The sequence below is a fragment of the Chrysemys picta genome, chromosome 3, assembly GCF_011386835.1.
Source record: "Chrysemys picta bellii isolate R12L10 chromosome 3, ASM1138683v2, whole genome shotgun sequence".
NCBI lineage: Eukaryota > Metazoa > Chordata > Testudines > Emydidae > Chrysemys > Chrysemys picta.
In genome coordinates, this window is record NC_088793.1 from 206,177,266 (window position 1) to 206,204,931 (window position 27,666).

Below are 27,666 nucleotides of genomic sequence, written 5' to 3' on the forward strand. Positions count from 1 at the left end.
AAGAGCTAATGCCCCATGAGCTTACACAGTGCTCCGTGGGAGGCAGCTACCAGGCCAATCCTGTCCTTTTTCTTGGCAAGGTCTTCGAGGAGCAGTGGCAGCAAAGTTTCAGCAGCTTCTGTCCCCTACCAGTGGCCTCCACAGAAGTCTATAAGTCCGTACTGGACCTGACTTGTTCTCTGCCACCCCATCAGCCTCATCCCCACGTTCCCAATCAGAGTCGGCAGAGAGGAACATACTGCGAGAGAATTTTAATCACACGCCACGGGGGAGGGGGACACGCTCCCAGTCCTCAACTCCAGCCACACTGGATTCTGAATGGCCTGCCGTGGGCACCTGGGGTTAGGAGGCAGGGCCTGTGCCCGGAGTGTGGGAGGAGGAGCCCTTACCCTCGCTTGATGATGGAAAGTGCACCTCTCATTGTAGTCCTGGAAACGCTTCTCCTGCCGAGCTGCTTTGCTCACCTGCAGGGAAAGGCAGCAGTTACCTGGAGTGGCAGATCTCTCCATGGGGGGTCAACACAAGAGGGCCACAACATGCATGGCCCACAACCACCAAATGCCACAGGCTTAGCACAAGAGGAGATCCCGAGAGTCCCGAAGTCTGTCCTCACCCCAAGGAGTATCCAAACCACTTGCACGCAGCAAACACTCACCATGGCAGAACAATTGTAATAATCCTTGTGCGTTGGCTTCCAGGGCTTGAGACAACGCCAGCAAAATCCATGGTTGCATTTGGCACAGGTCATACTGCACAGGAAGAAGAGAGAAGGGGAGCTGGAGTTGGCCTGATGCAAGGTGCAGTAGCAAACAGTCCCAATCCCTGCAGACACCCGCCCGGTCCCTGGGCATTGGAATGTGGCTGCAGTGCTGGCGTATGGGGGCGGCTGAGTCTCACGTGTTCAGCTCTGCACGCTTCCCTCACACACAAACCACTATTTTTATTCTATCACAGTTGCTCAGAGGACCCAGGGTGCTGTAGAAAAATAGAGACAGACCCTGTCCCAAAGAGTTTACAGTTTAGACTGAAGCGAAAGAGTGTAACGAATAAGTACGAGCAGTGGAGGGGAAGGAGGACAAGGAATTGGAAGATTTCTTAATGATAATCTCCTTTCTGCTACCAGTGTCTCACAACTCCACGACACTTTGGCTGCTCCTCTCTGCGCTGTTGTTCACAGAGGCTGTCCAAAGTTGCAGCGTCACAAGCACTGGCCACCCCCCTGCTCTTGCTTGCTGCCAGATGAGTCATTCCAAAGCTGTACAGAACTCGTAGAAAGAGATCTACAACTTCCATGGGAGCCCAGCAGCTCTAGAGAACCGGCATACGGCCCACATCGTAACAATCCAGCACAAAGAAAATACCAGACCGTTTGGCATAACGTCCTGCAGGGTGGGTAGAACTGTGAGAGATGCTGCCAGCAGAAAGGATGTTATCTGTTTAAAAAATAATAATAATAATAATAATAATAATAATCTTCCATTCTGCAGCCCAGCGTCTCCCACAATTCTGAGACGTCAGGGAAGTGGCAAGCAGTAAACAGAGGTTGGGAGGGGAACGTAAGAAATCCAGCAATGAGACAGAAGAGGGGAAAAAAACGGGGACAACCCTTTTTTGTAAGAATTGCTCAAAGGTCAACATCATTTTTGGGCCACCGCCTGCAGCTCCTGCCTGCCGAAGGAAGCCTCTGCTGAGGACAAAGTCCACCTTCTTGTGACTGATGAAGGTGCTGGCTGGCAATCAGGTGGCTGCTCTGCAGATGTTCAATGTGGAATATCTCGTTCGTTCCATCCACGAGGCAGCTAGAGCTCTCATGGAATGCGCGGACACCCTCCAGAGCCGGGTTTCTGATGCCTTGTAGGCCTCAACGATACAGAGCCGAAGCCACCTAGCCATGGACGACTTGGAAACTTGACATTTAGGCTGGAAGGACACAAACAGGGCACCTGACCTCGTTGTGGATTCTATGCGCTTGATGTAGATTTCCACCACTTTCCTGAGCTCTGGGATGTGCCATTCCTTTACCAGATCTTGTGGCTTCAGACAGAACGAAGGATGGACGGCTTCTTGGGAACGCCGAAAGGGAGAATTTACTTCATGAAGAAAGGACTCTAGTTCTCAGCACCACCCTGTTTCCTGCACAGACAATAACGCCAGCTCTGATACCCATCTAGCAGATGTGATAGCGACAAGAAAACAGATTTTTAGGGACACTGAAGTCAGGGGCTTGAAGGGATGATCTGTTAGAGCCTTCAAAACCTGCGACAGATCCCATTTTGGGAGACTGGCCTGACCGCTCTGAGGAACCTGGAGGTCTGGCGGTTCTCTGCCAAGGAACCCGCAGACCCCATAAAAAAGATGCTCCTGAAAGCAGAAACTTGGTGAGCTGTGGTGCTGGATTGAAGGCCCTTGTCTAGGCCTTCCTGGAGAATGTCCAAAATGGCCGAAATCTCCCGTTTCTTGGGGTCCACCCCATGCTCTTGGCACCAGCCACTGAACCTGGACCAGATGGAGGAGTATGAGGCTCTCTTGGGTGCTAGCAAAATCTGGATGACTCTGGCAGATTGATGGAGCATTGTTAAGGCTTTCTTTTCAATAACCGAGATGTCAGCTGAACCCAGGCTGAAGCCAGAGGAAGGAATGGGCCTTGGGAGACAATATCTGAGTGTGGAGGCAACAGCTTTGCCCACTTAGTCATAGTGGGTCTAGGAGTTGATGAGGGTTGTTCTGGGTATTGTTCGGAGTCCAGACCTTTCAGCTCCCTGTTGGTACAATAAGGCTGAAGCCCCAGAGACTCTCTCACGGCGCTCCAGAAGCAAACGCTCAGCATATGCCAGGGAGTGCACTTCCCTCAGACAGACCAGGCTCCCAACACATGCATCAGGCTTCAAGGGCTGGACAAGTAGCATGTCCTCTGAACCCCTCATGGGGCTCAGTTCCAGCCCTCAGTGTGGAACCACGGCAAAGCCACTAAAAGCTACCCTCAGGTCAGGGAACTGGCAGGTTTATTTATCCGGGACGGGTTTTCTGCGCTCTCTGCGGTGGCTGCGAAGGAACCGAGGCAGCTGAGGGCTGCATGCCAAGTAGTGTTGGGTGTTGAACGTTCAATGCCACTAAAGAGTGTGCAGCCCAATGGACACTGTAGACTCAAGGGACCAGGGCACCATTCCTGTAAGTGGGAACACACAGGATCTTAAAGAATAGCTTTGCCTCCTGACCTGTGGCGGAGCTAGAGCATGACTTCTAGAAGACACCCAATCTTGATGGCACGATGCCCAGTGATGGAGAATCCAGCCCTTAGTCCCAAGGGTTAACTACCCGCAAAAAAGGATGCTTTATCTCCCATTTGAATGTTTTGCTTTGAGCTTCAACGTCCAGCCACCGGATCTTGTGCTGCCTTCTGCTGAATTCAAGAGCCCTCTAGCATCAGAAATCACCTCTGCAGGCAGGTACGTGTCGTCTCTCTCTCTCGTCCACTAAACCCCGACACACAGACTAAGCTGCTTTCGTCTCTCACTGGGAGCTCTTCGGTCAACCTCCTTTTAAAGTGTGGACACCAGAAATGAACAGACAGCTTCCAGGAATGGTCTCAGAAGCACCCTAGTCACATGTGATACCACCTCCCTACTCCTCCTCCGTGTTCCCATTTATACACGCAAGGACCCACAGACTTTTTGCCACAACATCACGCTAGGGGCATGTGTACGTTTCATCTTCTCCATGACCCTCAAGTCCTTCCCAGACTTGTTGCTTTCCAGAAGACAGTCCCCCAGTGCTGTATGGGGATCTACATTCTTTGTTCCTAGATGTAGGGCCCTGAATTAAACCGTTGGGGGTCTATTATGGACTTCTTGACAATCAATCCTGAAACCTAGAGTTTTCCTTATTTGTCCCTACAGCAAAAACACCAAAACTACCTCAAAGAGGCTAGAGAGGGAGGGTGAGTCAGAATTAAGAAACTCATAAAAACATACCCACGCCACACACTAGTTCTATTGCTGTGCTAACAGTTTACACTGAAGCTAGCTCCTAATTAAGGCGCAAACATAAGAAGTGTCCAACGAGTAGGAAGTTGAGAAACCAGAGGAAGTTTCAACTTGCTGGTCTGGTGTGGGAAGGAACGAAGGGAGGCAGGAACATAGCTTACCATGGAGCGCGCCACAGCTCCAGGCAAAGGCCACATGGCCCCAAAGGTCAGAGGGCTCCGTGCTTTGGGCAGTGCACAGAGCAGGGATCTGCACTGATAGTACCGGAAGGAGAACACCTGTCGCCCCTGTGCCTAGCAGCGCTGACAATGTCCGTGCTCTGCGGGTCGGTTTCTCATTTGGAGCAGAAATCGGTGAGGTGAAGTCGGACGTTTTCTTCGTGTAATTTGTGATGAACACAGAGCTTTGGACAGGGTGGTAAAAAAATGGCATGAGCAACTCTATCCTGCAGAACCTCAAAGCACTGCCCTATCCACAGAGGCAGCTCTCTGGGGCTTGCGTCGCTCACGAGTCTCCTCGTCCTCCCTCGGCACTCTGCCTTGCAAACCCCTCTCCCAAGGCCGCTCGCTCGAGATTGCATGGCCGGGACAGGTGATCCTCTGCACTTCAGCTGTCAGACAGGGCGCTTAACCCCTTAACATCCTTCACGGGTGCCGTTACTGCATGGCACCTTGCGCTCTTCCCACGGGAAGTTTCATCCTCTCTGCTCAGACATCAATGACCCCCCTATTGTATCAGCCACTTGCACCTAGTGCCAGAACACTGCTCTCCTGATCGTTCAGGACAAGCAAGCACAGAATGTGGGTGATCTGGCGCAAGTCACCCGAATAGAACAGTGGCAGAGCTGAGCATCTCCTGTGCTCCAGCATGCAGACCAAGCCATGTCCTAGTTGTAGTGGTGCGGTGGGCAACTGTCCACTGAAAACCAGACCAAGCCCCACCCACTTATATCACGTACAGCACTGCAGAGCCATCGGGGGATTTCATTCTGGCCATCGAGGACCTGGGATCAACAAAGGGCTCCGCAGATCCCATGAACCAGAGCAGCTCAGCAGTCCAATGGGGTAACAGGACAACAGCACAGACGCTCATCTCCTTGAAGCCAAGCCAGGACCAGCAAAAACAGAAACTCAAGAAATTCATGGAGGACAGGTCCATCAATGGCGATCAGCCAGGATGGGCAGGGATGGTGTCCCTAGCTGCTGTTTGCTGGAAGCTGGGAATGGGCGACAGGGGACTGATTGCTTGAGGATTCCCTGGTCTGTTCACCCCCTCTAGGGCACCTGGCATGGGCCACTGTCAGTAGACAGGATACTGGGATAGATGGACCATTGGTCTGACCCACTCTGGCCGCTCTTATGTTCTGAAGTGCCCCAGAAACCTGCCTGGATCCCTCCCATCTCCTCCTGGCCCAGCCCCCAAACGAGGAAAGATACTCACTGTAGACAGCCCTCGTTTTTCTCTATCTGAGCCTGGCAGCTGGGGCAGCGCTTAGAGATGAGTTTGGCCAGGTGTTTGCTCTGGGCTTCCACCGTCATCCCTTCATAGTACCCACCGTCATCCATCCACTGGGACATGTGGCTGCAGCTGGCAGGGTAATGAGCCTGCAAGGGACAGAGCATAAGTCACGGGGGAGCAGGAAGGCAGTAGCGAGCCGGCATGACGACAGGCCCGCGGCCGAGCAAACCTCAGCTGTACCTCTGGGAAATTGCAGTTGAAGCAGGATATCCAGCAGCACTTGGAGCAGGCCTCTCCGCAGCCGAGTCCCTCCTTACAAAGGACCTGATCGCAGCCCTGGGGGTTGGTGCACCAGGTCAGGTTGGAGCAGCACTCCACGTAGCCTCGCAGGAGAGCTTTCTCGTACTGCAGAGAGAGAAACGAGGGCAGAGGTGCAGGAGGACGAAAATGATCATGTGGTTAAGGCACCAGACTGGGACTCACGAACTGTGGGTTCAATTCCCACCTCTGCCACCAACTCACTGCATGACCATGGGCACATCACTTCCCTCCTCTGTGGCTCAGCCCCCAGCCATAAAATAGGGACAATGATGCTTCCTTTCTCCCACCCTGCATCTGTCGTGTTGGTTTCGATTGTCGTAAGCTCGCCGGGACATCCCTGCCTCGCACTAGGCCCAGCACAAAGGGGCCCGATTTTGGCTGACACTACCGTCCTACAAATAGAAAGCAATACGCTCCCTGGCAAAGGCCCTAGGACTGCTGTCGGGACAGCCATGGAGCACACGGCAGTTCTGCTCTCAATCTGCCTTGATGGGTAGGTTTCTCTGGAGTAAGGTCCATGCAGAATACTCACCAGGGTGCGGACTAGGTTCACAAGGGTGGGAAACGATATAGCCCCGAGGGATCTTGCAACATGCATACACTTACTGCAGATACAGGAGGAGGATTAAGCAGCTGTAGAGACACTGCCTGAGAGGAAAGGGCACTGGGGCCGACTGGAGGATGGAGCGTAACACAGGCTTTGGTGTAATTCAACAGGGAGGTCAAACCAGCAGAAGATCCCCAAAGAGCTGGCTGGCTCAGGGGAAAGGGCCATGGGTTTCCCCTCTAGGGCAGCCCTGCACAGAAGGAACAGGCTGTGGCCATCGGTTAGTGCCCTATGCGACACGTCACCAAAACCATCGGCCCAGCTGATGCAGCCTGGCCATCTGAGCAGAGGAGCCAGGGTTGAATGAGCAACTCTCACAGGTAGGAAGAGGCACACTGGTGAAGAGCAGAGAGTGCGGAAAACCTGCCATGTCACCGGCCACGCTGGACAGCTTCTGAGACCAGAAGACTTGATTCCCTAGAGCTTTCAAGCCAGCACCAAACACGCCGGAGTTTGTAACGATGCCATCCTGGAGAGAAGCCCTCTGTCTTGAGAACAGGGATGGTCCTGTCAAATTCTCTCAGGGAAAGAAAAAATGGCGATGGCTGAGGGGCTTTGTGAGCTTCTGGCTTTGCCCAGGAGGCAGAACTGGATCCAGCACCGAGAGATGCAGAGGATGCAGAGAGAACACAACCCAAAGCACCAAGAAACAGGACAGATGAAAGAAACATTCAGCAGCACCCACTCTGTACCCATCAGTGCCATAGGCTACGGACGGGACAGACCCATCTGACTGGGGTGGTTGGCTCAGTGCCCAGGCAGAGGGAGGCAGACAGGAATCTGGATACAAAGGCAGAAAAGCAAGTGGCACTTATTGCTGGATACTGTTCTACTTCTGCAAACAAGGAGAGACCCCCCCTTGTGCGTCAGGGCTGAATGGCTTCTGTTTGACACGCCTAGAGCGAACCAAGTTCCTGCAGGAATGTTATTTCCCTTACAGGAACGGTGGCTCTTTCAGATGAACCGAGTACTTCGGCCAGCAGTGTTCGCTGGGGCCATGCCTGCACCCAAGGACCTCACCTCCCTCCACCCCAGGGCATAAAGAGGTAAGCTGGCCTTTGGTTCCTTCACCAATACAGAATCCTACAGGGTGCAACTCAGTTCAGGAAAGCACCTATTTCCTGCTTTAGACAGTCTCTTGAAAGAGCACTGGCAGAAAAAGGTGGGGACTCTGTTGGTACTGGTTGAATGTCCAGGGATCTAGAGGCCCTCGGAACAGATCGGTACCAAGCAAAGGGGAGTCAGGCATCTCTGTTGCCACAAGGCCTCATGAAAATCTAAACTCCTGCGATACCCAAGTGCTTGGTACCAAGACAGCAGCCTGGGCAGATGTTACTGTGGGACAGGGAGCGGACCGTGCCATAAACTTTATGAGCTCCAAGGAGCGTCTGCTAGATGACAGTCTGGTCTACGATGGTACCGACGGCTTGGCTGATTCTACCGGTACCAACTTAAGAGTAGTCTTCTCCTTGTCACCTCAAACCCCAATGACCCAGATGATTTCCCGGAGCTGGGACCCTTGCATTCTTTGGGTTTAATGGTGCTCACAGTACCTGAGAAAACTGCAGCCTCGTGGGTGCAGAGTCGGGAACCAGTGGGTGCTGAAGCAGTTGTCTTGATCTGTGATCAGGGTTTCTTTGAGATGGGTTCCCTAGTAGGGAATCTAAGCTCTGTTTCCTAGTGTCTTTTTGAGAGGATTCTTGAGTTCCTCTTAGAAGCTCTAGAGGAGCGCTGTGCTGATGTGGTTGACTTGCTCAGAGACTGGGCACAGGTCAGAAGCCATTCGGAGGTGCAATTTAATCTCCTGGTTCTTTCTGTCTCTCAATTTTACAACCAGGCAAAAATTAAATTGGGGGGGGGGGGCGTGGGACTCCCCGTGGCAGCAGACACACCAGGAGTGCCCGGCACTCAGCGAGAGAGCATTCTGGCATGAAAGGCAATGTTTAAAACCCGGAGAGCCGGGCATACCTCCCAGCACTCTAAAGTTCCCCTCAGGGAAAAAACTGAAAGGACAACGGGCTTTACAACAAATCTTGTGGTTTGTGTAATGATTTAACCTCTGAAGCTAACTAAGCGAAGTATCAGAGGGGTAGCCGTGTTAGTCTGAATCTGTAAAAAGCAACAGAGGGTCCTGTGGCACCTTTAAGACTAACAGAAGTATCGGAGCATAAGCTTTCGTGGGTAAATGCCCACTTCGTCAGACGCTGGCACAGAGGATACTTGCGTCTGATGAAGTGGGCATTCACCCACGAAAGCTTATGCTCCAATACTTCTGTTAGTCTTAAAGGTGCCACAGGACCCTCTGTTGCTTTTAACTAAGCAAAGTAAAACTAGGAGAAAAACAAAACAAAACAAAAAAGGACAGTTGAGCTCAGCTCAGCCGGGTCACTGCTGAGGCTCAGTCTCGGCCCGAGAAGGAACTGAGGGCGGTTCGCCCGTGGAGCTCTATGTGGCCATGGTGCAGAGCACGAGGCAGAGTAGAGGACATGGGCAGACCCAACAGGCACAGCTACCTAACGTGGGGATCTCCAATCTAAGGCGCACAGGACGCGCGCACACCTGAAGTGGCGCACCCCTTGGGACACTACGCAAGAAGAAGGTATAGCTGCTTGTGGTGCCCAAGGACGTCAGCTGAGGAGTCTTGGACCAAGGTGAAACGTCTTGTGAATGTGTAGCTGGAACTCCATGTAGCTCACCTGCAAACAGCAAGGGGCACCTCTTGAGGTGACGCTGCTGAGGCTGCTTGCGACCCTGCAGAGGGAGCCCTTACTCCCAGCTGTGCCAGCTGATAACGGGATACAGCCAGAGATCCACTTCGATATTCTCAGAGGACACAGCTCGTACTCATTCTGCTATGGCAGCAGGAAGTCTAGGTGGCTTTCTGTTCCAGTCTGTTCTCGGAAGATACAATGCCAGGGCTCATCTCACGTCAACCAAAGTCTCCTTTTTTTGCTAGATGCACTGAGCATTGTTATATGTAATGTTATAGGTTGTAATTTCATGTATATAGTTATGAGGCTGAAAATGTTTTCCTCATGGCTTAGAACAAGTCCAGGCAAAAACGCTCCAGGAACAGAGGCCCAGGCAAAACTCTCCAAGAGCAAAGAGGTAGTTCACACCTCATCAAGGCGGGTATGGGACAAACCCAGCCCAGCCTCACAGGAACAAAGGACGCTGGCCTAGGCAGCAACAAATGATCTGTTGGACTCTCGAGTGAGTCACCCCCCTTCCTTTGGTCAATTTGGGACTGCGGTGAGGTAATGCTCACCTGACCCTGAAGGGTGGGGGGCAAAGCCAAGAGGGCAGAAAGGACATGATAAAAGGGAGAGCCGTTTGCCATGCTCTCTCTCTTCCACCTACATCTACAGACACCACACCAAGCGACTGAAGTGCTGATCAAAGGGGAGAGCCTGGCTGAAGGGCAACCAGCCAGCCTGGGGTGAGAAGCATCTAAGTTTGTAAGGATACTGAAAGTGTTAAGATCAGCTTAGAATGCGTTTTGCTTTTATTTCATTTGACCAAATCTGACTTCTTGTGCTTTGACTTATCACTTAAAATCTATATTTTGTAGTTAATAAATTTGTTTGTCTAGTCTACCTGAAGCAGTGGATTTGGTCTGAAGCATGTCAGACTCCCCTTGGGATAACAAGCCTGGTACATATCAATTTCTTTGTTAAACTGACGAACTCATATAAGCTTGCAGCATCCAGTGGGTATAACTGGACATTGCAAGATGGAGGTTCCTAGGATTGTGTCTGGGACCGGAGATATTGGCTAGTGTCATTTGATTGCACAATCCAAACAGCGGCTGGCCAAAAGTGCTCACTCACATAACTGGGAGCAGCTTACACGCCAGAGGCTGTGTGTGAACAGCCCAGGAGTGGGGGTTCTCACAGCAGAGCAGGGTGAGGCTGGCTCCCAGAGTTGAGGACTGGAGTGACCTAGCAGCTCACTGGTCCAGATAACGCCAGGAGAACGTCACAGTGGGTTCTGAGGGCAGGAATGGAACTCCTCTGTATACGTTCTACCGCTCTATCCACCAATTTAGAGACGGAAGCACTCGTGCGGTATGCAAACCCACATGCCCAGGGAATGTCGGTTTGGGGGATATACTGAATGAAACCAGGTTTGCAGACATCTCAAGTAAAGCATGGCATGTACGTGCATGAGGCCATGTGTCCCAAGAGCTGCAGACTCTCACACACTGTTGTTTGCAGAGTGGACGTGAGACTCTCAGCTGTAGAGTCTATATCCTGGAACCTGTCCATTGGAAGGTAAGCCATGGCAGACGTGTTGTCAAGGCCCACCCCATGAAATGTATTCTCTGTCGAGGCTGTAAAATTGATTTTTCTATGTCCAGTTTTGGACCTAGACCAGAGAACAGACAGCTGATAACAAGAAGGCTGTTCTGGATACGTGACCTCGATCTTCTGGAACTAGCCAATCATCCAGGTAAGGAAATATCTGAATTCCCAGATGGCGCGGATGGGCCACAACCACCTTCGTGCGCTTTGTGAATCCCCACGCGGCTGAGGCTAGACCAAGGGCAGGACCATATCCTGGAAGTGCATACTGTGTACTATGAATTGAAAAAAAGCTTCCTGTGGTCCGGCTGTATTGCCACGTGGAAGTTGGTATGCTGCCCTCAACCTGCTGCATGCCTCTCTCCAGGCAAGGGATAACAGAAGCAAGGGTGGTCATCCTGAACTTCATTTTCTTGACAAATCCGTTGAACACTCTGAAATCCAGAATGGGTCAAAGACCCGCCTCTCTTTCTGGGAATCCAGAAGCAGCAGGAATAGAAACCTCTCCTTCCGTGCAATTAAGGAACTTCCTCTTGCTCCCAATCATAACAAAGACAGTAGTCACACTCCCGGAGAGAAAGTCAGCACGGAGAGAAACATCTGGACACCAGTCGAGCCACCAACAGCAGCTGCCTGGATGTCAAAGGAAATCCGAGCAAGAAATGCCTCCCAAAGGGCTAGGTGAGAAGATCCCAAGTCTCCCCCAGCTAAGACTCAAAGAGCCATACCTTAGACACCCCTCTCTGCTCCTGGCCCAGCGACCCTTGCCTCCAGGATCTCTCCGCCAGGAACTCCCACAGAAATAGTGCAGAAACTAAAATAGCTCTCCGCAAATCTAGCCATGCCATACTTCCTTGGACAACAGGGACGCAGGCAGGCGTTTGATAATTCTGTAGATGGGGAGGAGGGGGAGGGGAAGGGGTCCCCATCAGGCCACCAGTCATTTCTGGAAGAGGAAGGAAAGCCCAGTTCTGAAAAGATGTTCATGTTGAGACAAGCCTTCTATTGAGAGCCTGACCCTGACTCCTCCCTCTTTGCCAATCAGAAGCCAACCCACCTTGGTTTCGCCTGTTGAGGGCTTTGTCCAAGGGTGGAATGGAGGAAACTGGGCAGAGGGGGTGTCTGAGAATTGGGGGCTCATGTTCGTAACACAGGGACACTCTAGTCACGTACTGTTTGGATTGATGTGCCCTGCGGGAGAGGAGCTGTTTTCATTTCTGCACAGGGAGTGCCATTGTTCTCTCACGGTTGGTTTCTGGTTTGGGTTGGAAAGGGATTAGATGCACAGAGCGACAGGAACGGAGGCAGGGGGGCGCAAAGGGCGTGAGGGAGGGCAAGGGAGTGAACAGCCAGTTGGCACAGGGGAGGATTCATTCATTCAAAGGCAACAGGTTTCTCCTGGGTAGCTCTCGGCCCCACCATTCTCCAAGACAGGGAGGGGGGAAAGGCGGTGGCCTAGAAACAAAGCGCGTTCCCTGACACACCTGCTCAGGGCGGACTAGACATGGCCCCACACCCAGTGGTGACCTCACCCACCTTGGCAATGACATCCGGGGAGGAGATGATGGAGCGGATGAAGTCCGTGGTGGGCTGCGCAGGGCAGTCAGGGATGGGACAGGTGCAGTTCTGAACCAGGTTCTGCTCGATGCAAGTCGTCAGATATTTATTCCAGCAGAACTGGGGAGGGGGAACAAGATCAGATCTAGAGAGTACATCTCGTGCCCACCCCAGGGCACAGACCCGCCTGGTGAGCCCCCTCCCTTCGTCAGGGGCCGGCTCCCAGCTTGACAAACTCAGGAATTTGCCTTGCAGGCGGAGTGGCACCAGAATCATCCCAGTTTTCAGGTGTGGCAACGAGCCCAGGAAGCCAGGGAAAGAGGGGTGACGGTGTGCCCCTGGGACCCTCCCCTGACAGCTGTGTCCTTCCCCCTGGGAGCAGGGCCCTCCCCTCTGTCATAGACGCTGCCAGCCCCCAGGCCCCTCACCTTGCAGCAGTAGTGCATGCAGCAGAGGGTGGGAGGGCTGTCGTCCGTGCACAGCTGGCTCACACACACCGGACAGTGGGTGACGGGACTCGGGGGTGGCTGGGGGTTCTGCACTTGCAGCCCTGAGGAAATCAGCAGCAGCTCGGGGTCCTCAGTGTAGCGCTCGATCAGCAGGTCCACGTTCCACTTGCAGTGAATGAGCAGATGCTGGGCTCTATCAGCTGAGACACTCAGGGTGTCCAGGACCTGCTTCACCGTCTGGTTCATGAGCACCTGCACCTCCTCCTGACTCATGGTGCGCCCCATAGGCAGCAGCAGGGTCTCCATCAGGACCGCCTCCGGACCGACTCCATGGGCATCCAGCCTGGCAGAGAGCAAACGCCCGTCACCCGTCTGGAGAGCTCCCGGTGACGCCCCCCTCCAGCCCCGCCTGAGACGCTCCCCTACCTGAACGGGGAGAACTTGCTGCCCTTGTCCTGCCCCCTCAGGCACTCTGTGCTACGGAAAATGACCTGGGCCTGGCCCCGGTGAGGTGTCGTGGGCTCCGTGGAGACGTACTCCAGCAGCTGGGGGTTGTCCTCCTGGCGCCGCACGTAGCCCTGGCTCAGCAGGTGCAGGGTGCAGGACAGCACGTCCGTGCTGCTGCAGCAGAAGCTGAGGAACTTCAGGGCAGGGCCAGACTCCCATTTCTGACAGGCGTCGATCACCTGGGGGGGAGAGGGCAGTTACTCTGAGGCTGCCGGGGCGCAGAGCCGCGCGGCCGCTTGCCTGCCAGGCCCCCGTACCTTGAACACCAGGTTATCGATGTGCAGCTCCTTCTCCCCTTTCAGGATCTGGATGATGAGGCAGCAGATGATGTTCCTCTTCCTCTCCAGGGTGCTTCCCTCATCATCCTCCACGTTCAGGTACGTCTGCTTGGGGAGCAGCCACAGGCGCTGGCCGGCCGCCCGCGCCAGGGCCGCCTCGTTCAGACGCAGGACGCCTGGGACCGACACAGCCGCGCTCAGCCGTGCCCAGGGAACGGTTCCTCCAGCACCCCTGGCCCTGCTTGGGGACCAGCCCCAGCCCTCCATGGGCCCTCCCTCCCCTGTACCACCCCCCGGCCCCGCTTGGGGACCAGCCCCAGCCCCTCCATGTGCCCCCCCAACATATCCCACCGCCAAGCCCTGCTTGGGGACCAGCCCCAGCCCCTCCACACGCCCTCCCTCCCCACATATCCCACCACCCAGCCCCGCTTGGGGACCAGCCCCTCCACAGCCACCAGCCCAGTTCTCCCTCCCCCCTGGCCCTGCTTGGAGACTGGCCCCTCCAGACGCAAACCCCCTTCCAGCTCACAGACATGCCCCGTGCTCCCTGGCACCTGCTCTGGGTCCAGCCCAGCCCGGCCAACCCTCCACACCCCCACCAGGCCCAGTGCAGGGGCTCCAGGGCTCCATCCCCAGCTGTGGTCCCCCTGTTCAGGGACCACCCAGGGACAGGGCTCAACCCCCCCTGCCCGGTCCCCCCATACGCACCCCCCTGAGGCAGGCTCTGGGTCAGGATCCCGGCCTCTCCCGTCAGAGGTTTCAGTGCGTGGCTCAGCAGGACAGGAGACAGCCCCGTGGCCTGGGCCAGGGTCTCCACAGCAACTTCCTGTGACGCAAAGGAGACAGGAAGTGAATACGCAGGGGCAGGGCCATGGCGGTGGGGCGACAGCTCTTGGGGCCAGGACAGGCCAACCAGGCCAGGTGTCTTGGGGCCACGGCCCAGGGGCTGGGGCAATGGGGTGAGGTCTCTGGGGGCCGTGACATGGGGGCGAGGTCACTGGGGGCTGTGGGGGAGGGGCCAGAGAGGGGGGGCTGAGGGGCAAAGGGGAGAGAGAATAACACAGATTCCTCTGGCACAAGCCACCTGGGGGAAACAGCGGCTGCTTGGCCACAGGGGGGCAGGGACCAGGGCTGTGGAGACGAGAGTCCAAGGGCTCAGGAGGTGGGGGGGGGGACACACGAGGGAAGGGGGGGGTGTCTGCCCAGGTGGGAGGACAGACCGTCTCTGCCCCATACGGATAAGCTGGGGGGAAGGCGCTCTCTGTGCTGCAAGGACAGGAGCAGTTGGTGCCCCATTTGCACCAGCTGTGGGATCCCACCCCCCAGGGGAGCGGGGGTCCCACCTGGGCGCTGTTGAAGCCCAGCAGGATGTACATCTGCAGGGTGGAGACGTGCAGGGTGGTGCTGCCCGCGAACCGGAGCTCCGCGTGGCCCAGCCACGTCCACTGCAGGCGCCGCGGCTTTGTGTGCTCCAGGCCAAACCGGCTCTGACCTGCAAGAGACGCGGCCAGTCCCAGCAGAGCCACCAGAGCGCCAGGACCCCGCGGGGCTGGAGCTCACCCCACTGCTCAACCTAGCCCCCGTTCCAAACCCTCCCTCTGGTGCCCCCTTTCCAGTCACACGCCCCCTCACCCCCCGGTGCTCCTTCCCCTGTCACACCCCCTCCGGTGCCCCCTCCCCTGTCACACGCCGCTCCCCGCCACCACCATGGGGCACAGTATCCACCCCCCCAGCCTCTGCCCGGCCCAGTCGCCCCCCCCAGAGCCCAGACTCACTGTTGGTGTAGAAGTCAGCGAACCGCGCCAAGTAGCCCCCGAGGGGCCGCGGGAAACACCTGCTGGGATCCTCCAGGTAGCAGAGCGGGGAGATGGTCCAGCAGCGCGGGGACAGGGCCAGCACCTTCACCTCCGGCTCCTCCTCCGGCTCGGCCGGCTCCTCCTCCATCGCCTGGGGACGGGCGCAGGGGTGCCAGGGGTCAGGCTCCCGCCAGGGGCTTGTCTTTGGCACCTCCTGGGAAGGGAGGGGGCACCGCACAGACCCCGCCCCCCTCCCCAGCCCTCCATGTGCCCCCCCATGTGCCCGGGGAAGGGAGGGGGCACGGCCCAGACCCCGCCCCCCGGGGGAAGGGAGGGGGCACCGCCCAGACCCCGCCCCCCGGGGGAAGGGAGGGGGCATGGCTCAGACCCAGACCCCGCCCCCCAGGGGAGGGGAGGGGGTATCGCACAGACCCCGCCCCCCGGGGAAAGGGAGGGGGCACCGCCCAGACCCAGACCCCGCCTCCCGGGGGAAGGGAGGGGCCACGGCACAGACCCCACCCTCCTCCCCAGCCCTCCATGTGCCAGGGGAAGACAGGGGGCACCGCCCAGACCCCGCCCCCTGGGGGAAGAGAGGGGCACAGCCCAGACCCCGCCCCCCGGGGAAGGGAGGGGCACAGCCCAGACCCTGCCCCCAGGGAAGGGAGGGGCTCCGCCCAGACCCCGCCCCCCAGGTTCTCACCGCGTCCTCCTGGCCCGCGTCCAGCTCCAGCAGGTGCTTGTCGAGCTGCTGCAGCTGGAAGAGGTGGAACTGCTGCTGCAGCTCCTCGGACTCGCTCAGGCTCTTCAGCATCTGCTGGGGGAAGCGGTTGGGGAAGCAGAGCCCGATCTGCTCCACGACGGCCCGTTCCAGCCACACGTTCCCCTGGGCCAGGAGCCGGTCGCCCAGGTAATACCTGCAACGGCAGCCGGCCTCAGGGCGGGGCCAGAGCCCCCGACTCCCTCCCTGGAGCCACCCCCAATTCCCGGCCCCTGGGACCCTCCATGCCTTCACTATGGCCTGGAGCAGGGCGTCCCGGCCGGCCGGCAGCTGGTGCTCGCTGTGGGGCCCGGGGCCGGACCTGACCCAGCCTGTGGGTCCCGTAGTGCCCTGCTGCCCCCCTGCAAGCCACGGCTGGGGACACAGGCTCTGGGCTGGTGGCCGGGGTCCGGCTGGACTTTGGGGAGCCCACGGCCCGAGCCGACCCAGAGCCCCCATGACAAGCCAGGCACCAGCACCCGCTGACGTGCCGGGCGGGGGCACAGCTCCCCACGCCCCCGGCCGGGGTCCCTCACCGGTAGAAGTGCTCGAAGGTGTTGGCGAGCTCCAGGCCGGAGAGGAAGAGGATGGGCTCCAGGCTCCGCTGCAGCCGGTGCAGCGACTCCACGTTGCCTGCGTCCGTCTGGCTCTCCTGGATCCGCTGGTCCACGTAGCGAGCGAACTGCTCGCTCACCTGCGGGGCAGAGTGCCAGCTGCCAGGGCCTGCTCGGGGCGGCTCCCCACGGCGGCTCAGGGGACACCCACATGATGGGGGGGCTCTGGGGGAGGGAACAGTCCTGCAGAGGGGGAGGGGCCACTCCCTAGGAGCTGGAGGTGGAATGGGGGAGGGGCTCCGGGGGAGGCGGGGCCGTGGGAGCTGCGTGTCTGGGCGGTGAGCAAGGGGGCGCGAGGGGCCCGCTCCCTCTCAGGACCCAGGGCTGTTGGAGCAGGAGCAGCGGGGATTAACTGGCAGAGACCCCCACGCACCTGGGACCCCTCAGACCCCGGACGGCAGCCAGGAGCGTGGCTGGGCAGAGCCGATGCCGGGGGACTCAGCCCCACTGGGGCGCAGGCAGCCTCTAGCCCCACGGGCTGGCACCGGCCGACCAGCCTGGAAGCGCTGCTGGGCCCCGGGCTCCCTCCCCCCCCCCCACCCCGGGCCAGGCAAGCCCCCGACTCACGTGCATGGCCGTCAGGAAGGAGAGCTGCAGCAGGCCCCCGGAGAAGCCCTGCCGCAGGGCCAGCGCGAAGGCCGTCTGCTGCCCGAACAGCTCCTCCATGGCACTGCGCAGGCCCAGGTAGAGACGGCAGTACCGCTCCACGAAGTCCGGCCCCTGCCACCACGACTCCAGGAACCGCTTCACCTGGGCAGGGGCAGGCGGCACACGGTTACAGGCGGGCGGCGAGGGCCCCGGGGGGAGGGCAGTTCTGGGGGGGGGGGGGTACAGGCTGGTCTGGACGCGGGGAGGGGACAGGCTGGGACAGGTGTCTGTGGGGGGCAGGATGGATGGGGGGGCGGAGGGAGAACGGGACATGATGGGTGGGGGGAGGGCCCTGGGGGGATGGGCTGGCCAGCCTCAGGGGGTACAGGGTGGCCCGGGCGTGGGGGTGGCCCCCAAGATGGGGAAGGTCTCAGGGGGCCAGGACGGGCCAGGCGTGGGTAGGTCTCTCCGTATCTAGTGTCCCATGGGCCTGGGGCAGGAGCTGCAGAGACAGAGGTGGATGGGGACCTGCTACCCTCACGCAGGGTGGGGAGGGTGTGGGCAGCATATACACACACAGATCAACAGCCCCCCCCACACACACACCTGCTGCTGCACCACGCCCCTCCCCCATCGCCCCCCCGCACACACCTGCTGCTGCACCACGCCCCTCCAGCACTGCGTAATCCCCGTCATGCTGCTGGGCTTCTTCCCCGACACCTTGGTGGCCCCAGAGCTGGTCTCCTTGTTCTTCCCGTTCTTCCCGTCTGCCAAGGGGGGGGGCCGGCATGAGAACAGCGCCCGGGGGGGGCAGCGCCAGCACTACCCCCTCCCTGACCCCAAAGCCGCCTGTGGGGCGAGGGCTGGGCCCGACCCTCCCAGCCTCCCCGGGGGGGCCCAGTTCAGCCCCACACGGTCACTGAGTGGGGCGGGGGGTGCAGGGGCAAGCCTGGCGCTCGGGGCGGGTGGGAGCCAGCCAGCCCCAGTCACCCCGGGGCAGCGGAGTAGCCACGCCCGCCCGGGATCCTGCCCCCTACAAAAGGGCTGGCCTTTGCAGAGGGGCATCTGGCACCTGCCGGCTCTGCCTGTGGGCACCAGCCCCACGGATCTGAGTGCTGGGCTAGGCCCCCACGTCTCTGTCTCCTAAACCCCGGCCCCAGGGCCTTGAGGAGCAGCCTCTGCTGCGCCAGGCCCAGGGGCTGCCCGCCCGCCCCGCAAAGCGCTCTCCCACCTCACCCCGCCTGCGGGCATCGGGCACACACAGGGTCGAGCCCAGCTCGGCGCCAGTGCCCGGCTCTGGCAGGACGTGCGAAAGGCAGCCCGGAGAGTCCTTACCCGTAGGGACCCCTCTCCCCACTCAGCCCCGGGCAGCACGCCAGGGCCTCCTCCCCCAGCCCCACCCGGGGACCCGCCCCACTCCCTGCCTGGCCCCAAAGCCCCACGGGGGAGGGGCCCTTACTGGCTTTGACCGGGGCTCTCAGCTCCTCGGGCTCCGGGCTGCCGGGGTCCACGTGCACCAGCAGGTGGCTCAGGCGCCGCACGCGGGAGTTGAAGATGGTGGCGCGGCTCTTGGCGCGTCGGGCCGTCTCCAGGTTCTCCAGGTACTCGCTCAGGAGCCAGGCCAGGGGGCTGACGCCGCTGGGATCTGCAAGGCCAGAGGGGGAGGCTGAGCCAGGCGGGCCGGGCGGGCTGGGGGCAGCGGGGAGCCGGGCAGGGGGAACCGGTACCTGGGCAGGTGATGCTCTGCACCAAGGGATTGATTAGGGCCTCCCAGCAGGTCCTGCCCAGAGCCTGGGCCGCCTCGTCATCGGGAAGGAAGCGATCGGCGAACACCTGCTCGTGCCGCAGGGCACAGTTCAGCCTGCAACAGCAGAGACACCCGCACCAGTCACTGGTGGGGCCCTGGGGCCTTGGCAGCCCTGGGGGGCAGCTCCTGGGTACAGACACACACAGGGCAGGGCACTGCCGGGGGCTCTGTCAGCACTGGGGGGACACCCCGGGTACAGACACACACAGGGCAGGGCACTGCCGGGGGCTCTGTCAGCACTGGGGGGACACCCCGGGTACAGACACACACAGGGCAGGGCACTGCCGGGGGCTCTGTCAGCGCTGGGGGACCCCGGGTACAGACACACACAGGGCAGGGCACTGCCGGGGGCTCTGTCAGCGCTGGGGGGACACCCCGGGTACAGACACACACAGGGCAGGGCACTGCCGGGGGCTCTGTCAGCGCTGGGGGGACACCCCGGGTACAGACACACACAGGGCAGGGCACTGCCGGGGGCTCTGGCAGCGCTGGGGGGACCCCGGGTACAGGCACACACAGGGCAGGGCACTGCCGGGGGCTCTGGCAGCGCTGGGGGGACCCCGGGTACAGCCACACAGAGGGCAGGGCACTGCCGGGGGCTCTGTCAGCGCTGGGGGACCCCGGGTACAGGCCTCACCTGTTGAAGAGCTGCAGCAGCTGCATGCGCTCGTCCGCGATCTCCTGGCACCACGTGTGCGCCTGGGTGGTGTAGAACAGGTACGTGCGCCGGCACAGCTGCTCCTTGAAGATCGGCCAGAAGGTGGGCTTGGGCCCCAGGATCTCGATGCCACGCACACGCGTGTCAATGCCACCCTGCACAGGGCACAAACCTCCCCGGTTAGACACGGGCCCGCCAGGCCGAGCGACTCCCCGCGGGACGCCCCGGGCCAGGCCTCTCGCTGCCCGTGGAGGCCCTGCGGGGGGCGAGGGAGGCCAGGGACCGGCTCGGCCGCACACAGGGACGGGGGTGTGACGTTGCACTCCATATGTTTTATGGAAACGTGCTTGTGAGTGTGACTATGATGTAACTGGAATATGCTGTATGCAAAAGGTCTCTTGTAAGGTATCATAACAAAGGTTATAACCTACTGAATATGTTCCTCCTACTTCTATGCATGTATCATTCTTGTATCTGAAGCTAGAAATATGAAGTGTAACTCTGAGGGCCTGTTGTAATTATGCAAAGTGTGGGCCATTAATGGTGGCTTAGAATCGTGATGGCTCCCAGTGACTGGGACAATTGGTTGTAAATGGTTTATTTACCTGTGTAGGTGTGGGCCAGCCCGGGAAGAATGGAGACTAGATCTTACAGTGACAATGACCATGTCACATGATACTGGAATCCATCTTAGATCTGGTACTTTTCCATTTAGAAGGAGGGGTGGGGACCCAGAGAGACAAAGGATTCCCACCTTGTGCCAAAGCTATAAAAGGGGGTGGAGTAGGACAAAGGGGGCTGCCAGTCATGAGAAATCCCCTGCTTACCACCTGAGATGTCTGCTGGAACAAACAAGGACTGGACCAGGGGAAAGGATCGGGCCCAGACTAGGAAAGAGTCTAGTCTGTGAAAGAAGCTTATTGGAACATCTCTGAGAGTCAGATATAACCTGTAATCAGTTTGTTAATGTATTTAGACTTGCGTGTTTTTGCTTGGTGACTTACTTTGTTCTGTCTGTTATTACTTGAAACCACTTAAATCGTACTTTTTATACTTAATACAATCACTTTTGTTTATTAATAAACCCAGAGAAAGTGATTAATACCTGGGGGAGCAAACAGCTGTGCATCTCTCTCTATCAGTGTTATAGAGGGCAGACAATTTATGAATTTACCCTGTATAAGCTTTATACAGAGTAAAACGGATTTATTTGGGGTTTGGATCCCATTGGGAGCTGGGTGTCTGGGTGCTGGAGATAGGAAACTGCTGAGCTGTTTTCAGTTAAGTCTGCAGCTTTGGGGACGTGGACCAGACCCTGGGTCTGTGTTGCAGCAGGTAGCATGTCTGGCTCAACAAGGCAGGGTTCTGGAGTCCCAAGCTGGCAGGGAAAAACGGGCTCAGAGGCAAATTCAGCACATCAGGTGACAGTCCCAAGGGGGTCCCTGTGACCGAACCCGTCAGGGGGCCCACCAGCACACCCACCTGCTGGCAGCGCTTGATCTTGATCTGGATGATGGGCCAGAAGCGGGTCAGGTTCTCCAGAAGGATCACTCTGCTGGCCGAGGGCATGACGTTCACCTGGGGGGGGGGCAGGAGAGACATAAGCCATCAGGACACAGAGATGACGAGGCCGCAAGAGATTTCGCCCTGCGGGAGTGTTGTCCAGGTCCAGCCCGCAGAGCTACGTGAAGTGAAGCCGTGGGGTTAGCGGCGTGCAGGAACACGGACCCCAAAGGGACGGGGCAAGGAGACGACCAGCAACTGGGACGGGACTAGCCAGCAAAGCCTCTGCCGCTCCGTCAGGCAGCCCCAGGGCCCCTCCCAGCCACACCTGGGGAGATCACAAGAAACCACTACTCTGCTGGAGCAGTCAGACGCGCCAGACCTCTCCACCGCTCCCTGCTGCCCCCTCCCGGCAGGGCCAATGGAAGACCAGCCCCTGGGAGCTCCACCGCACTCAGGAGCTGCCGTCAACCCACCAGGAGAGGCCGCAGAGACCAGAACCAATGGGGATGGAGAGGTGCCGCCGGGCACGGGAACTGGCCGACAGCCATAGACCAGTGGCCCGTCTGAGTGAGACCCAGATCTCCCGTCGTACCCCTGGGGCTCCCAGCCCGAGTGGTGCTACTAACCCAGCGTCACACCCCACTCCCAGTGCCCAGGGGGCTGTAACTGACCCTGCTCCGTCCGCACACAGCCAGCCGAGCAGATTCCCAGCACCGCCAGCCCCAGCGCCCAGATCAGGCCCATCCACTGGGTTTGGAGCTGGGGGGGGTCCCAATTTCCAGCTTTTCTCTGCAGCGGGGGGGCTGGAGCCTCACTCGGGAAGTGACAGGTGGGATTCTCATGGAATCACCTGCCCCCAGAAGCTGCGGCTTTAAGGAGCAGCCCAGTCGTGCCGAGATCTGGTGCCAGCGCCGTCACTAAGCACAGACCCAGCGCCCTGCACACCCGGCCGGCTGCCAGCACGGATGTACATGCTGCTCCCAGTAGGAACGCGCAGGCCTGCCTGTCTGCCCCGCCCACCCCCCCGCCCCTCCCCAATGACCTCCTGGGACTCAGCGCTGCCTCGGGGGCTGGAAGGCGGCTCCTCTCGGTCCCTCCTCTGCTCTATGGCCACTGTGCAGCAGAGACTAGCACAATCCAAGCTAGGCACATGGCCCGGCCCAGACAGCGCCTCTGGGTTCTGGCTAGAGGTTTCCCAGGACAGCTCACTCGGGCGTGGGCCAGGTGGGTAACAGGTCTGGGGAAGCAGAGGGCGGGAGGGTGGCAGGGTCTAGCAGCAGAAAGGGCAGCAGCTAGGACAAGGCAGACTGTGCCAGGCCTGCACGGGGTGGACGAGGAGCAGGACAGGAGGGGAAGCCAGGACTTAGCCACTGGGGTGTCTTGCACCACCCCCTGGAGCAGCTGGTCCTGGCCAGCGTTGGAGACGGACCCTGAGCTCGGGGCCCTGCCCTGCTCCTGCCCCCTCCTAGGAGAGCCCTGGTGACGTGCCCGCCAGGACAGGGCCTACAGGCCTGGGGCTGGCGACTCCCTGCACCTCGGGTGCTGCCTGCCCCAATTTCAAGGCAGTCGTGGCCCCGCCGGCCTGGGCCGGGCTGCTCCAGCTCCACACTGACCAGCAGAGGTGGGCGCTGGCAGGTGCGAAGCTCTCAGCCTGCGCCCGCCCTGCTAGGGAGCCCCCAAGCCACAGGACCCCCTCTCCTGTCCGGGGCGGCCTGGGCCACACTCACCGTATTGAGCTCGGTGCTGATGCTGGCCGGGTTCTCTCCTCCCATGACCACGATCCGGGCTGGCATGTAGCTGGAATCCTCGCTGGCCACCAGCAGGCTCATCTGTCTGCAGCCGGGGAGAGCCACAGCGTCGGCACTGGCCCATTTCTGGGCTGTGCTCCAGGCCGGAGCCTACGGTGCCCGTCCCGAGGGGCACGTCCGCCAGCGGGCTCAGAGCCTCGCATGGCCGCCGGTCCTAAAGGGAGCCCCTGAGCCCCTGACCCCAGCTCCTGGGGGGCTGCACCTGGCGCTGCATTGCTCTGGGCCAACAGTGCCAACAGCCATCCCAGCAGGGCGTATGGCGCCCGTGGACACAGACGAGGGCCCTGCATGGCTGGCTACTGGAAAGGAAACCCACCCCAGCCAGGAACCAGCATGTGCAGCCCCCCTGTGCCACCCCGGGCACCCTGCCATCCCTCGCCACATTGTTACCTGGGCCCAACCCCCCGCCATCCCCGGGACACCCTGGGCAACAGCCACCCCCGTGCCCACCTGATCCCACCCCCATCCCCGGGACACCCTGGGCAGCCAGCCACCCCCTGCCCACCTGATCCCACCCCCATCCCTGGGAACACCCCTGTGCCACCTCATGCACCCTGCCACCCCTTGCCCAATGCTTACCCCACCCCAAAGCCCCCCCACTCCCACCTGATCCCTCCCGCAGCCCCGGGACATGCTCTTTGCCGCCCGGCCCACACAGCCATACCCCCCCGGGGGCCAGTACCCACAGCCCCCGCCCCACCTGACCACCACGCCGCGGTGCATGTAGATGTTGATGTAGTGCGAGCCGGTGCTGCCGTTGGACTCCCAGTAGGTCTTGGGGTTCCTGTCCGTCAGCTTGTTGGCTCGGTGGGAGTTCGAGGAAACCTCCAGCTTCTCCCAGCACTTGTCCTCCTTCACTTCCACGCTGGAGCCTGCAGGGAGAGGGGACAGCGCTGAAGGGAGCTGGGCGGGGGCACAGCTGGGGCAGGGGGGCCCCGGGCGACACCCCCAGCACTGACCCTGGCAGAGGTTGCGCAGGAAGACGTCGAAGAAGGGGATGTTGATGGGCTGGTGACTCCGTCTATGCTCCTCAATCTGACCCAGCACCATCTGGAAGAGAAGAGGGCGCAAACCATCAATGGGGGGGACCTGGCAGCCCCCTCCCCCACTGCCCGATCGCTGGACCCTGGGCAGCAACCAGCCCCCGAGGAACGCAGCCCCACAGGTGGGGAGGGGGGAACTGAGTGAACTGGGTCCAGAGAGAGCCTCTGCCCCATGGCCACTCCCCCCACTTCACACACCACCATCCCCTCCCTGCCCACACCCTTCCAGAGACTACCAACCCCTCTCCCCACCTGCAGACCACTCCCTGGTCACCCCTTCCAGAGACCACCAACCTCTGAGACACCCTGTACCCCATGTTCACCACTTGTATATGGTTATATTTTGTACAAAGTACACCTTGTGAAGTATCATTTGAAAATTCATAAACTGCTGAATATCATTGTCCTGTTAAGATGTGTTTAACAACACTGTGTGTAAAGCTAGGAGATTTTACTGCATGATTGTTACTGAAATAAGGTGCCGTTTTGGGTAACGCCCACAAACTAATTGTTCAGAGACAAAGATGCCCTAGCACGCCAGCAAAGTACCAAAGAGCCGTTAAGTACTAAATCAGACATTCACCAGCTGGGGGTGAGAGGAGGGAAACAAGGAAGTTACAATTCATCAGGAGGGCAGTTTGGAGCTCAGGTACGCAACAGCACTGCCCGACCCCATGACCCAGCATGGATTTTTCCAGCATAAAGGGCAGGAGTATAAGAAAGGGGGAAATGTCCCGCGCCCCCCTCTCCTCTGTCCATCTCTCTGCTCATGACAACAATGACACACAAGGAGCTGAACAAAGGGGGAAGTGGTCCCAGGCTGGGAAAAGACACAGCCTGTGAAACGTGTTGCAGTTGCTGGGGAGAAAAACCTCCTTCTTTTGCTTTTAAACCTACTAGTCCTGGTAAAGTTTAGGAATTCGCTTGTGTGTTTCTCCTTTTATTCCTTTTGTGACCAGTTCTGACTGTTCTGCCTTCCCACCTGTGTCACTTAAAATCCACCCTTCTCTGGTTAATAGACTTGTCTCATGGCTCTATCTAAACCCGTGTGTTTGACTGGCGTGTTTGGGAAACCTCTGCTTGAGACACCAAAGGCTGGCGCATGATCTCCAGAGCTGGAATGACGAGTGAGGAGCTTACGCTGCCCGGGAGGGTTCGGCGCAGTGCAAGAGGCAAGGCTGGGGCGGGGGCTCTGCGGGTGTCGCCCTGTATGTAATTCATGGACAGCTGGGCACAGCAGCACGTACTCAGCTGGGAGTGAGCAGAGCCTGCACCGGTGGCTGTTCCCAGCAAAGCAGTGTAAAAGGCGTCCCAGGCGGGAGAGCTAAGGGGACCCCGCAGTCCAGGCTGCACCATGGGGAAAGTCACCCCCTCCCTCTCGCCAGGCCACCCCCTGCAGAGACCACCAGCCCCTCCCCACAGACAAACATCCTGCCCTCCTCCCTCCCCCTCCCTTCAGAGATAGCCTGGGGCCCCCGGCTGCTCTCGACCCGGATCAGCGCCCCGGCAGGCAGAGGTTCCACCCACCCATCGGGCAGGCCGCCCCAGGCGGGGGTGGGTGTCTCCCTCACGGCAGAGCCCCTGTTCACCTGGGCGGGGTCAGGACGCACACCCCACACCGAGCACGTGCCCCTGTTCACCTGGGCGGGGTCAGGACGCACACCCCACACCGAGCACGTGCCCCGGCTCACCTGGATGCAGCCGGCCAGGATGCTGGTGGTCAGCTTCTGATAGAGGCTGGCGTATTTCTCACAGTCGGTCACCAGGTCCCGCAGCTCCGACCCCAGCAGCAGGTTGGAGTTGTGCTTGTCCAGGGCTTTGGAGAGGGCCTCCTTGGTGCCCAGGCGGCACATCACCACGGCGCAGTCCTTGTTGGTGGTGGCCAGGCGGTGGAGGAAGCGAACGAACTCCTGCACCACCTGCAGAGGGAGCAGCGCGGCCTGGGGGTTGGGGCACCGGCCTGGGAGCCAGGAGACCTGCTTCTAGTCCCACCTCTGCCAGGGGGCTGGGGCGAGTCCCTGCTCTCCCTGGGCCTCCGCCCGTCTGGGCTATGGGGAGTGCAGCTCCCAGGGGCAGGGCGGCTCCCAGCTCCTGCGAGGCCCGGGCTAGAGTCTGACAGAACAGAGACAGGCCAAAGCCCTGGCCTGGGGGGCACTGAGTAAAAGGGTGATGCCGGGGGCCACAGGCCCAGCTTCCCCGGGACAGGCCTGGCGCAGATCAGGGCTGTTACGAGCCAAGGCACCGGGCAGAGACTTCACCAGCAATTCCTGCCATGAGCCCGTAACTCGGGCCGAGCGAGGAGTCCCTCCCTGCCCCCACGTCCTGCTCCCAGACTCCCCCCTTCCCCCCGACAGGGTCCCCCCAGCCCCCTCACCTCCCGCTCGGTGCTGGGGGCGCTCATGGAGGATAGACAGGGCTCGATGCTCTCGTGCCAGGGCAGCGCCTCCTCCTGGTAACTGTCCAGGAGCTTGTTCAAAATCCTGCACAAGAGACGGGGGAAGGTGGGGCCTGAGGGGAGAGGCCGGCGGCTGCCAGAGCCCCGAGCCCCCCCGTGTGCCCGGCCCTCTGGCTGCACGGGCCACTCTCACCCCATGCCTGCCCCCGCCCCTCATGACCCTCACCCCATCCCTCCCCACTGCCTTGGGAAATCCCAACTCCCACCCCCTCACCTCGGGAAACCCCAACTGACCCCCGAAAACACCCCCCCAACAGCCCCAACCAACCCCGACCCCCCAAAACACCCCCCAGGACAGCCCCAACCAACCCTGACCACCAAAACAGCCACCCCCAGCCCCAGGAGAGCCCCAACCAGACACGCCCCCGCATTGGCTCCCATTCCAACCTGGGACATCCCAGCCACACTCTCGCAGCACAACCCACGGATCCCTGGCCAAGGTCCCCCTCCCCCGGTGTCACACGAGGCTCCCTGGCCCCCTCCTCCCCCACCAGTGTCATGAGGACCCCACCGCCCCCTTCCCCCACCAGTGTCACCTGAGGATCCCAGCCCCCCCCTTTTCCCCACAGTGTCACCCCAGGATCCCCGGCCGCCCCCCACCCCCAGTGTCCCCGAGGACCCAGCCACGCGCCCCCCCCCCAGTGTCCCCGAGGACCCAGCCGCCCCCCCCCCAGTGTCCCCGAGGACCCGGCCGCGCCCCGCACTCACCGGAGGGTCCCCAGCTGCACGGCCTTCTCGGCCCCCAGCTGCTCCAGGCTGCGCAGCAGCAGCAGGAAGGGCTGGCGGTCCCGCAGGGCCTCGGCCCCCTCGCTCTCGGGGCCGGCCTCGTCGCAGACGCAGCGCTCCAGGGCCAGCACCAGCTCCTTGGAGAGGCTGCCCTCCTGCAGGCGGCCCAGCAGCGTCTGCACGTCCACGTCCTTCAGCTCCAGGGCTGAGCCCGCCTCTGCCACAGGGAGAGAGCCGTGGGGCCGGGGCAGGAGCAGGGCACTGCATGCTGCCGGCTGCACGCTCGCAGGCAGTGTGGGGCTGGGGGCACCAGGTGCCCTGAACCCCCGTCCTCAGGCTCTCAGATGGGGTTGTGGGTGGGGGGCAGGGGGCTCCGCACCTGCCGTTCCCAGGCTCTCAGACACGGGCTGTGGAGGGGAAGGGGTTGGGGGCTCCGTGCCTGCC

At 59.9% G+C, this 27,666-nt stretch overlaps 1 protein-coding gene across 5 annotated transcripts in view; it reads right to left on the reverse strand.

Moving 5' to 3' along the window:
• The window catches only part of LOC101951064 (cullin-9), a 65,474-nt gene that overhangs the window by 6,985 nt on the left and 30,823 nt on the right, over nt 1–27,666 (reverse strand). For 4 of the 5 annotated variants that reach the window (XM_065589862.1, XM_065589861.1, XM_065589860.1 and 1 more), the window contains 25 exons: nt 27,205–27,439; nt 26,416–26,521; nt 25,733–25,960; nt 23,958–24,048; nt 23,699–23,870; nt 22,918–23,023; nt 21,167–21,262; nt 19,664–19,839; nt 18,947–19,080; nt 18,679–18,864; nt 17,871–17,986; nt 17,199–17,381; nt 16,554–16,711; nt 15,961–16,174; nt 15,240–15,411; nt 14,808–14,956; nt 14,173–14,290; nt 13,444–13,640; nt 13,106–13,365; nt 12,659–13,022; nt 12,210–12,350; nt 5,682–5,846; nt 5,424–5,587; nt 656–749; nt 390–464 (listed from right to left, as the gene is read on the reverse strand). In XM_065589862.1, the coding sequence (XP_065445934.1) occupies nt 390–464; nt 656–749; nt 5,424–5,587; nt 5,682–5,846; nt 12,210–12,350; nt 12,659–13,022; nt 13,106–13,365; nt 13,444–13,640; nt 14,173–14,290; nt 14,808–14,956; nt 15,240–15,411; nt 15,961–16,174; nt 16,554–16,711; nt 17,199–17,381; nt 17,871–17,986; nt 18,679–18,864; nt 18,947–19,080; nt 19,664–19,839; nt 21,167–21,262; nt 22,918–23,023; nt 23,699–23,870; nt 23,958–24,048; nt 25,733–25,960; nt 26,416–26,521; nt 27,205–27,439 (4,100 nt within the window). The remainder of the gene's footprint in view (nt 1–389; nt 465–655; nt 750–5,423; nt 5,588–5,681; nt 5,847–12,209; nt 12,351–12,658; nt 13,023–13,105; nt 13,366–13,443; nt 13,641–14,172; nt 14,291–14,807; nt 14,957–15,239; nt 15,412–15,960; nt 16,175–16,553; nt 16,712–17,198; nt 17,382–17,870; nt 17,987–18,678; nt 18,865–18,946; nt 19,081–19,663; nt 19,840–21,166; nt 21,263–22,917; nt 23,024–23,698; nt 23,871–23,957; nt 24,049–25,732; nt 25,961–26,415; nt 26,522–27,204; nt 27,440–27,666) is intronic. The other variant, XR_010599997.1, reaches the window with a different exon arrangement.